At 38.8% G+C, this 14,126-nt stretch overlaps 1 protein-coding gene across 4 annotated transcripts in view; it reads right to left on the reverse strand.

The window, feature by feature from the left end:
- Window positions 1–14,126, reverse strand: part of ERG (ETS transcription factor ERG) — a 240,466-nt gene that overhangs the window by 55,719 nt on the left and 170,621 nt on the right. For all 4 annotated transcript variants that reach the window (XM_075073815.1, XM_075073810.1, XM_032786155.1 and 1 more), the window contains one exon: window positions 7,120–7,337. In XM_075073815.1, the coding sequence (XP_074929916.1) occupies window positions 7,120–7,337 (218 nt within the window). The remainder of the gene's footprint in view (window positions 1–7,119; window positions 7,338–14,126) is intronic.

The following is a 14,126-nucleotide window of genomic DNA, read 5'->3' on the forward strand; positions in this document are numbered from 1 at the left end:
TGTCCAGCTCTTCATGTTCTTGACCCGCTGCTGGATGTCTTCTACTGTGATGGTGACTGGTTTCTGTTCTGGGAGATTGCTGTGCTCTGTTCTCAGGTCCTGCAGCCACTTTGCACTGGTGTTATGAGTCTTCTCTTTCTCCCATATGTTCTTCCAGTACTGTTCAGTTTCTGCTGCTGGTGGCTCTGCTGTTATTGTGTTGTTGCACTGCAGTTGGGAGTACACCTTGGATGGTTCTTTGGAGAACAGGGCATTTACTTTTTTGGCCTCTGCTTCTCTAGTGTATCTCCTTAGCCTGGTAGCCAGTGCTGTGAGCCTTTGTTTAGCAGTCTCTAGGGCTTCAGATGGAGTCAGGCCCTTGTATTTTTTCAGTAGCCGAGTCTTATCCTTAATCTCTACACCCTTCTGTAGTTCCACCAGCTGACTAACTTCTCTCCGAGTCGCCTTGATCTTATCCTCCAACCTCATTTTCCAGGGTGGGTACATACTGTTGTTCTTCTTGATCGTGTAGCCAAGCATCTCCAGGATTACAGAGGCTGTAGCGTATACCAGTTCATTGGTTTGAGTTATGGTGGTAGTAGGGATTGTGATGAGGGCTCTATTGGCATCTTCTAACATACTATCTGATGGTACTTCTCCACTGAGCCTTGGTAATCGGTCTCGATTATCTATCTATCTATCTATCTATCTATCTATCTATCTATATAGTGTGTGTGTGTAAGGATTCCCAAAAGAGACAACCAAAAAGATGTATAAAAATGACATTTTCAGTTTCAAGGGTTTTCCAAGCAGCTCTAGAGCACAACTGGTGACATCAGAAAAATAATACTTTGCAAATGATCTAGACCTTAATGCCAAATAATTACTTCTGGTATTTGTTTAAAGCAATTAAATCAGCACAGCTAACTCTGGAAAACTTCTGCTGTGATTTCACTACAGCTAATTTTCATAATGCTTTTTAGGAAATTGTTACATTTCATAATAGGTGAAATTCATCCCAGCCCTAAGGATCACAAAAACCCCTATACACCACCTAGGCCCCATTTTAAAAAGGCTATTTATCAGGTACTTTAAATCCTTTAAGTAAGAATATAAAGAGGCCACTGAAGAATCAGAGGATTTAAGTGGTATACAGGGCCTTGTACACAGGGCCATCACCTGTGTAGGCATTTGAACCACAGTAAATTTCATCCTCTATATAGTTTTGTGGCCTGTATACATTCATTTTAATGGAAATCTGCAAACATAATTTTATTATTTATAATTATAATAGATAATTTATAATAAACATAAAAATAATTAGCACTATAACAAATGCAATCTTCTGATTTATACAGTAATACTCCATTAACACACTGAATCATTTGCAACTGATGATGGAAATAGGATGCCAATGCACAGTATTGTTACTCTGGAAAATTCGGGCAAAAGTTGACTGTATAATGGCATCAAAGGTACTCATTTATTGGTGTCACTGGCAGAAATGTAATGGCTTGATTGATAATAGACTTGAAGGAAGTGTGAATTTGATACAGTGTATTATGATATAAATTGTATGTGCAACAGTATCAAGCTAAATTACAGCTTTAATTCCAAATTTCCTTGCTTTACTTGGTTTAAGGTAAGCCTTAGGGCTATATTTTCTAGTGTTGTGCACTGGGATTTAGTCTTACAAATACTGTTATTGTTAAAGGAAACTGCATATCTAACTCCCTGTGCAACGCACTGCAAATAACTCCTTAATGTTACTTTAATGCAGTTTCTTTGGTATTTAACAGTAATGGTTTTGGAAGCCAAATTTTTCCAATATAATCCACAAGCGTCCTTATAACAGGGACTATTTTGTATTGCGGTTGAATGCAGTATAAGTACAGCAAAGTTGCTGAAGCATTATCAGGGAAAGAAGAGTTAAAGTGGAGTATATTTCTTTTTAGAAAGCGTACTTTGTTCATGTGTTGTTAGAGTGTCTGTACACTCTTACCATTTTATATCCTCATCCAAACTATAGATTATATGGTCAGGACGCAGTATAATGCCATGACAAGGAACTTTTCAATTACTGTCCTGCTACATACAGAACAATATGCAACTAACCACATTGTCTGTGCTCCTTTGTAGCATCTTGCACTCTTTTTTGCATGCTCTACCTCTCACGCTATACAGACCCAGAGATACAATTATTAGAGGATATTCTGAAGATCCTAGATGACCCACTTAAGAAACATAATTCACAAATAAAGGAGCACATTATATACACATACAATCGTATTCTCACATACACTACAGCCCCTTCACACTGATCTGGTAAAGAGGCCTTAAAGTGGGTGTAACTAGACCAGTGTAAAGGGCTTCCATGTAAATGAGAAACAGGACCATACACTCCATCTACTATGTTCATTTATTTTTTGTGTTTATTTGGATTATTTTTAAGAACTGGATTATTAAAATAAGGAAACAAACCTCTGGGTTGCAAATCAATGTGGAGAGAAAGACATCTGTAAAAGAGTAAGCCCTGGTTCACACTACAGACTTATGTCGATATAACTACATTGCTCAGTGGTGTGGAAAATCCACACCTCTGAGAGAGATATTTATACCGACCTACTAATGGTCTAGACAGCACTATATTGACAGCAAGGCTTCTCTCGCTGACAAAGCTACTGCATCACGGGTAGGTAGTGTCTTTGCGAGGCACAGCTGCTCTGCTGCAGTGCTGTAAGTGTAGATAAGCTCTAAGGCATGAAGAGATATACTAGATTGCAAAGCAGATGTCCAGTCAGTATCATGCATATCAGTATCAGACAGCTCAGGCACTGTGGTCAGTACTACCATTGAACTAAACACGAGGCAAACTGCGTACAGGCTGTCAGGAAAGCTGTGGAACATTGTGCCCTAACACATGGATCAGCAGCAAGTGTCAGGAGCCCAGGTACATGTAAGTATGTAGCACATCATTTCCAGATTTGTAACAGACCACACACATATACTCACTGCATATGGCCACTATATTCCTTTCAAGCTGCTGTAACCTACTTGTCTCTCTAGGGTGCGGGCCGAGGGATGTGCTGGCCGCTGCTTCCAGCAGCTCCTATTGGCCTGGAGCAGCGAATCACAGCCACTGGGAGCCGCGACTGGCCGGACTTGTGACGCGGCAGGTAAACAAAGTGGCCTGGCCCGCTAGGGACTTTCCCTGTACAAGCAGCGTCCCAAGTTTGGGAAACACTGCTCTAGGGACATAGTCTGCATTCATGAGCATGATATCTGAACACATTGCTAGTCTGCACAGGTAAGGTGAGTATTCGTCTGTACAGGATTCTCCTGTGATGTAATGCCTGTTGGCTGTTACACTACCTTGCCAGGGGCACATTTCACTGTTTATCACAGTAGTGCTAAGGGGCCTCAATCAGGGATCAAGCTCCCATTGTGCTAGGTGCTGTACAAATGCATAACAAAAACATGCAACCACTCACAATCTAAGGAAAGGGGTCATGATCTTCACAGGTGCTGCTTTGTACTATCTGTTAGAGAATCCCTTTTTCAGTTACGCAGTGATGTGACAAACCAACATGAAGCTGGTTTTCTCTTGCACTAGACCTTGTTGGGTTCTAGGTGTAGTAACTTTTGGGGCCATTTACTGCATTGCATGGAACCAAAAGAAGCACATGTCCCTTTATCCTTTTGAAAATTCTTACCTGTGCTATAAGAAGAAATTCAAGTACAGTAGTGCCTTATATTACAATTTAGACTGAGCTGCATTTTCCACTCATTTTAAAGAATATTTGGTACTGCTTCAAATTCAAGTTTTTAAAAAAACCTATAGTATATTCACTGCTGTAGAAGAGTTAAGTACAGATCTGGTTTTGCATGTACATGTCAGGCTCAATAAAATAATAGCTTTCCCTAGAAAAAGTTTGTATTATTTTTAATTACTTTAGTAAAGTTACAAAAAATTGTGTTAAATACGCAGTTGCATATGCATGAAAAATGTTGTGCTTGTGTTAAGCTATTTTTTAATATACCCTCTTGTCTCAGAAACTGTAGAGCACAGGTAGTTAATAAGTGGACCGCAGGTCAAATCTGAAGGGCCAGATGCTTTTGAATGGACCCCAAAATCTTTTTATTTACTTAATATTATCATTATTGTTGCTATTTTTTTATTATTTTCTCTGGAGTCTTGACATTGACTATACCATGAGGAAGAAATATTGACCTTGACAAAAAATAATTGACAGCCCCTGTTGCAGGGGTTTATATATTCTCCTAGCTGTCTATAGTAAGTGCAGTATCATTTGTCAGTTTTGTTTTGCTCTGTCAATGTGGCACACTGATGAGTACAAAATTAATAAGTTGAACTTACTTCAAACATGGAGTCTTCACTTATTCTAAAATCAGTGTATTAAGAATTATGTTCCTTCCATTTAGATATAGAATCAGAATTTGCTATGGTAACTACTTTAGAAGATCATTCTTCTCGTCACACGTTTTTTAAAACTGTAACAGTGACTTGCATTATCTTCTAAGGCAGCATAACCTGGAATACAATTTTATGTGTGAGATCACACTGCTTCATAACTGGAGAAGAATGGTAACCATTTGGTATCTTCAATTACTCTGTTAGGTGATACTGTCAAGATAAAAAATCACGGGCTCAAATCTTGCCAGCTTTGCAGTTAGTTTGCACCACACTGTCAGGACAAACCAGCCCTGTGGGCATTTCCCTAGTGTAGGGTGGTCCTCCAATGGTGCAGAGCTCATATAATGGCTCTTATGCCACTTCCATGGCCTCTGGCCAGCGAAGTGCATGGGGATAGGGAAAAGGTGTGCTTTGGTGACTCCTGGGTTGCATAATACCCCCTCTTGTGGGAAATGACAACTGATGTGATTTCAATCAGCCTGAAGGTCAGCCTAAATTATACCATGGGACCAGCCCAGTTCACATCTGGCTCAGTATCACAGCATGGAAAGAAGGCTGTAAGCCACATTTGGCAGCCCTTCCTGAACCACACTATGCATTTTTTGGTTGGATTTGCCCTCATATATTTAAACAAAATTTGTACTGTGTTACTAACAGAGATGGCTCCAAGCTGTATTATTCAGACTGGTGTGGATCTCAAGCATCCCAAAATCGGGGAGAATTCTAATGTAGAATTTTGGTTCAGCCCATCATAGAAATGGGACTAACTGCAAAATTCAGATGGACTCACATTTATCCAGATTGCTTATAAATGTGGGAGCATTTGAAGCTAAGATTTTGCACCTCTAGTTATTAATAATACCACAGACAATTACAACAAATCTAAATAATGCTATTTATTTACCTATCTCATAGAAATAGAAGGGACCCTGAAAGGTCATTGAGTCCAGCCCCCCTGCCTTCACTAGCAGGACCAACTACTGATTTTGCCCCAGATCCCTAAGTGGCCCCCTCAAGAATTGAACTCACAACCCTGAGTTTAGCAGGCCAATGCTCAAACCACTGAGATATCCCCCCACCCATTTCACTGAGCTTGTCTAGAGAAAACTATAACCACCAATTTTCATATAGAATCTACAAAACAAAAGGGGAATATTTAAATGTAATATTTGGGAGGAGGAAAAATTGCTTTTTTTTAATTGATGAAAACATTTACATTCTTATGTATGAACAAACCTTTTTAATACATAAAACTATAAATTTGTCTCTAAATGATTGGACTTACAAGAAGACTACATATAGTGACCACAGTTAATTGTTAATTTCTGTTACACAAATTTTTGACAATTTGGTGGAAATTCATAGAATGTTATCTCCAGTTTTGAAAATGTATTTTATTACATTAATGATACACAATTTACTGTACAGAATTCCTCTCTGAGTATCCATGGCTGCTGGACTGCTTTATCATACCTATAGCACTAATATTTGGCAGTGCAGCAAATATGACCAGAAGCATAGTACATGCGATCTTTTTTTGTGGGGGGGGGTTTATTTTTTATTTTAGATTTTGTTTTTCATTTTGAATAATGAGTGTAGGAGATCAGATTAATGTGTGAATAAATGCAGGTTTTTTACAAGATGATGGGAATTTGTACCTTCTATTTATACACAGGTAGCAATTTTGCATGAAAACATGAACCGTTTCTAGAGTGAAGCACTTTAAACATGAGGCCAGAGGTCACTCCATGCAGTCTCATGGGAGTAAAGTTCAACAGATCACTCTGTTTGTCGTTATAAGGACTTGCTTTTTGCAGTGTCCTGTTACATTTCTGGCAGAGACAGCAGCTCAAACACCGAGCTACTTGTTATCACCATTTTCTCATAACAAGATCAGGTCCAGATCACAAACCCAAGAAAACTCTTCCAAGGCCCCTTTTGGCCCAATATAACCTTTTAAAAATAACACAAAGGCATGTTTAGCTAACACGATTAAAATAAGATACTCCTGTAATAATTTTACCACAAAAATATATTGGCTGAGTCATTTATCAATATAGAAGGATAAAACTATTCACTGGAAATAATTAGCCTGTTTTCAAATGTGGCTGCCAAAATAGTCTTTCAAAGTCCAATCAGCCAATCATAACTTTTAATTTAACTACAGTAACTTTAATTGGATGAAGATAACAACAGGTGGCTTTTGGGTGAGATACCTACTCCTTTTTTTAAGTTCACAAACTTTTTGCACGGAAGTAGCTTTGTGAATAATATCCATTTTCCCAAAATTTCATGATGAAACATTATGTGAAACACATGGGCAAAGCAATCTCCAATTTAGTACAGCTCTATTTATCAGACAATTACAGTTCTTAAAGGTATATTCTCCCACTAAATCCCCTTTAGCTTCTGAAAAAACACTTAGTAAATATATTGTATCAGATAGGTTTGCTACATCTACCGTCACAATACTATGAATTAAACTCAAGTCAGAGTAAAACAGCAAAAACTACACAAGCCTCAAATTATTGTGATGTCTTTCCCCCTAAATCTTATTTTGACATGGACAGATATTTCCACATTGTGTTGGTAAGTAGAGGAGCTCTGATACTAAAGTGGTAAGGACCATATAAGTACCTTGATAGGTAAGATACAGATAGTAGTAAAGCATCATTGCCAGTAATTTTAAACTCTAGTCTCATTACCTTGACCCATTAATCTGATTTGGGTTACATTCCATCTTGATGGTGACTCTAGCTGGTGGTTGTGATAACCAGTCTTGCTGGGGGACACGCGGACTCATCTTTGATGTCTGCCCATATTCGCTGGAAGAGGAGGCAGTCATCTCTGTCTTAGTAAGGTGTTGTGTTCCGTAGGCACACTCAAACAAGGACTGGTCTTCACTTACTACTGATAAAGCTTCCTGAAAACCAAAGCAGAGAAATCAACATGACACTGTGTCAGAGAAGTCATACAGATACTACAAAATCCCTTAAGACAATGAGATAGGTCTAAAAAGTCTTGTGGGGTGTATACATTAATTGTTTGCATGCTTATTATTATTTATTTGTATTACGGTAGAAGCTATAGGCTAGGGCCCTATTGTGGTAAGCACTGTACAAACCTATAACCAAAAGACAGTACCTGCCCAGAGAACTTACCTGTTAGATGTTTCCAATCAGGAACTAAAATGCACCATGTTCAAGCTTTATTAACAGTTCAGAAAAATAACAGAAAGCTAATGACTAAATAGAACACTGCAGGAGTAGCAGTGAACTTAAATCTTTCACTTGCAAGGCTTGAACTTAGAGGCCAGATTCTCAGCTGGTGTAAACTGACATACCCTGCACTGACTTCAACAACTTTACACAAATTATGATCTGGTCCTTGAAACTTCTACTCTTGGAATCCTGGTGTCTTCGTATCCTGGAATTCTCATATACCATGAATGGACTGGATGGCTTAGGGTACGTGTAATGGAATACTGAGCCTTTATCTGTCCAATAGGTCATTAGATCACCTCTGCCACAGATTAAGTGTCCAAAGGTCATTATTGTCTGCTCTGTTTGGAGGTCTTTCTGAAATGAGTAAATGGTCTGTATTCAGTTGCTATAATGAATTTTTGACATCAGAAAAGCTATCATCACAATTGACAATTTTTTTGGTCTCAGTAGAGTGGCCAAGGATTGGAGACGCCTAGAGAATATACTACATTCTTGCCCTCAAGGTGCTTTCTAGGTCATGATTCAGGCACTGTGATGGAATGAGTGTGGCGGGGAAGCATGCTCTGCCACTGTGCTTTTCAGTAGACAAACAGAGAAGTTCAGTTTCCTGAGTTGTTTAACTAGCATCTTTAAGCAACACTGAATTAACTAAACCTTTAACACATTTAAAATAAAGAAATTAAAAAGCCATATTTGGAGAAAGAAACAATGAGTACCATGCATTAATTCCCCTATAAGATTAATAAGGTTTGGTTTTGCCGACTCTCTGGGAGCTTCTCTTCCTTCTTGCCTATAGAATTAGGACCAATTTCTTTCCAAGATAATATAGTGACGGGGAGAAGATATATAGCTGGTTCCAACTTCTGTTTCAGGGATCCTGCTCTTCCTGTGAGCAGAAACAAAATGCAAGCCAGCCTAGCACTTGTTGCTGGCTACAGAATAGGTGCTAACCAGCTGGTGGGCTGGACACCACCCCTAAACCACAAACCACACCCGCTTGAGGATGTGGCATGTTGACCACCTCATTAGCCATCTCTCTCTCTCAGAACGCTTCCTCAAGTAGTGTGTATAGATCCTACTTTGCTGCATGTGTGGGAAGAGGTTCTCTACAGTCTCTTCCCCACTGTAGTGACAGTATGTATACTGCACCTTTATGGACTGCAGCATTCTGGGTAGCATAGTTCAAAAGATTTGTCATTTTGAAGGCAGCTGCAGCTCTAGTTGGAGACTGAACCCGGCAATGAAGCGGTGCTGTATGTAGCTTATAAGCTTATCTCTTACTATGCCATTGCAGCTAATGCTGTTACTTCATTTCTTCTTGTTGTTATTATGAACTAATTAAAGTCACTGTAGCTTAGTTAGAGGGCATAATTGGCTGACAAGATTTTGGGAGATATAATACCGACTTTGTGCACCCATGCAGCCCAGGGCAGGTTTGAACCCTTTAGTGCCAAATTCTGCTCTGGGTGATACAGAACTGAAGGGCGCAGATACTGCCCAGTGGGTCCTTTGCCCACGGGATCAATGGTAGACTAGCCTAGGATTCCAGGGAGAGATCCAAGGTACCAAATGGAGGTGATTGGTTGGCTGAGCAACACACAACCCCAGCTGACAGCAGCATATGAGCTACCCAGCTAGCAGTTCCCGTCCAATGGGAGTGCGGAGCCAGTGTTCGGGGTAAAAGCAGCGTGCAGAAGCCCATGCCTCCCCCAACTAGGAGCTGCATCTGCTGGCCACTTCCAGGGCACAGTGCAGAGCCTGGACACGTAGGGAATAGCCTTCCTTAGGTCTGCAGCACTGCCAACTGGACTTTTAATGGCCCAGTCGGTGGTACTGACTGGAGCCTCCAGGGTCACTTTTCGAACAGGTGTTCCAGTTGAAAAGCAGACACCTGGTGTCATAAACAGATGGTTAACGGTTAATGCCTCTTTTACCTGTAAAGGGTTACGAAGTTCACCTAGCCCAGCTAACACCTGACCAGAGGACCAATGGGGGAACAAGATGTTTCAAAAGGAAGGAGGGAAGTTTTTCCTTTGTTTAGAGTTTCAGTTTCAGCCGGAGCAAAAAAGATCAAGGAACCAGCCTCTAATCAGAGTAGTAAGTTTTAAAAAGGAATAAATAGGTTTATGTTTATTTCTTTGTAACCTGTCTTATGCAAGTAGAGGTAGAATCAAATTGGGTATTTGGGTATTTTTTTGTGTAACAAAATTTGTGCCCAGGGGAACATCCTCTGTGTTTTGAATCTGTTGTCTGTGAGAGTAGCTGGTGTGCTAATCTCTCCCAGAGGGTCTTCTTTTACTTTTTCTTTTCTTTAATTAAAAGCCTTTTTCTTAATACCTGATTGATTTTTCCTTGTTTTTAGATCCAAGGGGATTGGATCTGGATTCATCAGGGACTGGTGGGGGAAAGGAAGGGGGAATGGTTAATTTCTCCTTGTTTTAAGATCCAAGGGGTTTGGATCTGTGTTCAGCAGGGAATTGGTGAAGTCCCTCAAAACTACCCAGGGAAAAAAGTAGTGCTTGGGGGATGGTGGCACCGATACCAGATCTAAGCTGGTAATTATGCTTAGAAGTGTCCATGCAGATCCCCACATCTGTACCCTAAAGTTCAGAGTGGGGAAGGAACCTTGACACCTGGTCATCTTAATTTCTGCTGGGAAAGTCTGTGGAGGGCTCCAGCCTACATACTGTTCCTGGAGTGTGGGTTATCTGCTGGGGCCTTCTGCCCTTAAAGCCTGGCTCCACAGGGGTTGGGCCTGAGGGAGGGCTGAGGGAAAAGGGTTGTGATGTCCCTTAATGCTGATGCTGAGTCAGTTACTAAATTAGCTAGGGATCCTTAAATCCAAGTTTTTTTATTTTCATATAACAAGATTTAACGTAACAAAGTTACTTGGGGGGAAAATATTTTGTTTTACAAAGTTCTGGGTAATTTTCCATGAAAATACACACACCCCTGACCACGTACCCGCAGCACTGAAAGGACTGACATCCAGTGTCTGAGACTGTTTTCTACCCACTTCTTTTGCCTCTGCTCCACTGAGCAGTCAGTACAGGGACTAAATAAGAATAACACATTATGTAATGTTAACTTTGGCAATACTGATTACCATAAACATGTATAAGAAAGTGTAAATTATACAAGAGAAAGCAGAAACAAAACTGCAAATATGGCAAGCCAGGATGTTGTTATATATTGCTTACAGATTAAGCTGTCTTCAGAAGTGGCATCAAAATGCCACTCATTATTTTATTTACTTAATCTCCCACCCACAATTGAATAAAAAACATGATTTATTCAGCATTAAAACAAAACCTGGCTTAAAATAACATAAATGAAGACAATTTTGGACTAACTATAGAAAACAAATGGAGATCGTAAGAGATGAGATTTACTAAATTTGCAGATATTGGGATAAATAAGTGTAAAACAATAGTATCTGCCTCACATCTTAATTACTTTTTAATGTGTTATCAATGCACAAATCTAACACATTATATCATACAGAGGAAAAAAAAGTACATATATTTCAACTTTGTGTGCAGGTTATACTGACCACCAGAAAGACTATGCCAATTAGTTAGGATTACAGTGGATAATTGAGAGACGGTGACAGAAAAACCAAACCTAGGAGACTAAGTCTAGCTTCATATGTCAAGAAAATATTCAATTATAGATGATTTCCAAGGAAAACATGCACAACTCACTAGAGGAATTCCTCATCTAATTTAGTAGTCTATACCCTATTTTGTGATTTAGCAGCCATTACGTTCGTATAGGGCTATGGAGGCAATGTCGGAATATCTGTGCTTGTGTCATCTTCTGAGACTGGTTGCTGGGCTACCTGATGTGGAGGGCTTATAGGCAGAGTGAACTCTCCGTTACAACTATTCAACCTTTACTGGCTCCCTTGATGTTTTCCTATTGAGCCCTGAGTGACACCGCATGTCTCCTGTCTCCATTGGGAAGGATGTAGGGACACAGGGTGGACAACAGAGTCAGTCTTATTTCGTCTCTGAGCCAGAATAAGTTGCAGTGGTTGACAAAGCATTTCCATGAGTCTGTGGAGTCAACATATGTAAAAGTATGACCTAAAACAGACTGTCCTTACTTCCTCCATGACTCATCATCCTTCTCCAGCACATCAGTGGGGCCAGGATTTCACCCCAGAGGCCGATGGGAATTTTGCCATTGACTTCAGTGGGGCTTGGATTTCATCTCTGGAAATATGCAATATGCTTAACTGCTATTCCACAACTCCTCCCATCATGCAATCATACTCTCTGCCATCTGCTTCTTTTCAAAGTACAGTGGCTGCAATTGAAATTTCATGATGTGTCAACAGCTACCACACAGTTATATCTGAGACTACCACAGCTTTTCCCTGTACTTTAAGTAGAAGATACCTGTGGTACATGCGTGGGCACTGTGTGGTGAGAATTGGCAAATATTGACTTTTTAATGGCTTTTGTTGTAACCTTAAAGCCTATGGTGGTTTGAGCAATTAATGGTCAAAGGCACTTCAGCATTTAGGCCAATCCTAGACACTGCAAAGACGAAACAATACCTAACAATTTAAGGATGGATCACAATAATAAGAGAGACAGTCTCATATTAAAGACAAATATTCGTACTGTAGGAAAATACAAAAATTATATTAAGAAATATGAATATTGTCTCTTGATTACATAAAATCTTCTGATTCAATAAGCAATATGGTATATAAAAACAGACAGTAAATAGCCTTCAACTCTTCCTCCTACACTTCTGCCCATACTATCTATCCTTGATTTCTCTATATTGACTAAAACTGCGATCCTGAATTTTTACGTTTTCTCCATTTGTAACAAGCTCTATATAAATGACCAAATAATAGTCATTAAAACATTATTCACTAATTCCTTCATCAATTGTCAAAGAAGTTATTTGGGAACAGATTTTTTATTACTTAATCAGGTCTAAATTGGAATGAGTAAAAACGACTTTCATATGCCATTCATACGCCTCAGTCATGAAGGCCAGGAAAGGAGTAGACTAACCGCAATTTCTCATATTTAACATATTTGATATAACACACTTTGTCATTATTTTGCAAATACAAATGTAAAGTAAAAAACTTTAATAATTTTTTACATTTAAAATTTTAAAGAGTAATGTAAATAATTCACTGCAGACTAGACTGTGCAATCTTGCTTATACTGGTAAGCACTTACTCACACAAGTAGCCCTATTGTAGTCAGCTGTATGTGCTCATCAATGTGAATAATAGTTGCATGATCTAATCTTACATGTATTAATACTGTAATCGATCAACAAAATGTAATTTTGCATATGAATGTCAGTTATATTTCTATTAAATATTTGCATTGCTCCTTTTCATGCTAGTTTTTTTTCATACTCAACAGGTCAGTGGGGTAAAGCAAAGTAAATATTAATATATTAGTAAACAGACCCATTAATAGACTTCCTTTAAACTTTTTGTACCCTTATGGGAACAGCTACAGTAATGGATGGATCATCTTCCTGGATTTCATGACACCTCAGAAGTTAAAGCTTTCAATTCCAGTAACTAGTGGTTGACATGACACGGCATGAATAGACACATGCTACCATGGCAGACAGGAAAGATTATTCACATATGTGCATGAAATATAATGCTTTGATAAATTATGAAAAATAAAATTCATATTAGACAAATATTTTCAATTTTGGGGCATAAATTTCTACGAGAGTATCACCAGCACAAAAGAAAATACATTTTTCACACAGAGTTTTTTTCCCTCCTACTCCACGATACTTGGCTTCTTGCTTTTCCCTTGAACTTTTTGTTCTAGTGATAAAAGCACTAAATGTTTTTTCGTATTTGGATTTGGGTTTGGTTTATACTTTGCTGATAAGTGAAAGAAAGAATAACAGACGGACAAATAACTATAACAATAGATACAGTAATGGCTTTAAAATAGGATAAAATAATTAGGACAAAGATGTTTATTTAATCAAATGCATGATTACTTGGCCTGGAAAATAGAATATTCAGGACACATGACTGAGATACTCTACATTATGAAGGGTATATACAACCTGATCAATTCCTTCTTTTACTCCAATCTCAAAAATTGAGGACACAGTGAAAGAATTTAGAACCAATAGAAGAATATACTTCTTAATGTAGCATACCATTAACCAGTGTAATCTACTAATGCAGGAGATTACTGAAAAATATACTATAGCAGGATGTTAAATGAATTTGGATAACGTTATGAAATAATGGTATTATCTTTATACCAGGTACAGAACATACCCCTCTTTGAGACTTATTTATGCAGTCTGCTCCCATATCATCATATGGTAGACTATTCAACATTCCAATAACATACTAAGGGCCCAGTCCAGCTCCTATTGAAGTCAGCTGTAAACTTTCCATTCACTTTGATAGGAGTTGGATCAGACATAAGAAAACGAATTCTTAATATTTAGTTTCACTCTTTCCT

The sequence above is a fragment of the Chelonoidis abingdonii genome, chromosome 1 (assembly GCF_003597395.2).
Source record: "Chelonoidis abingdonii isolate Lonesome George chromosome 1, CheloAbing_2.0, whole genome shotgun sequence".
Taxonomy (NCBI): domain Eukaryota; kingdom Metazoa; phylum Chordata; order Testudines; family Testudinidae; genus Chelonoidis; species Chelonoidis abingdonii.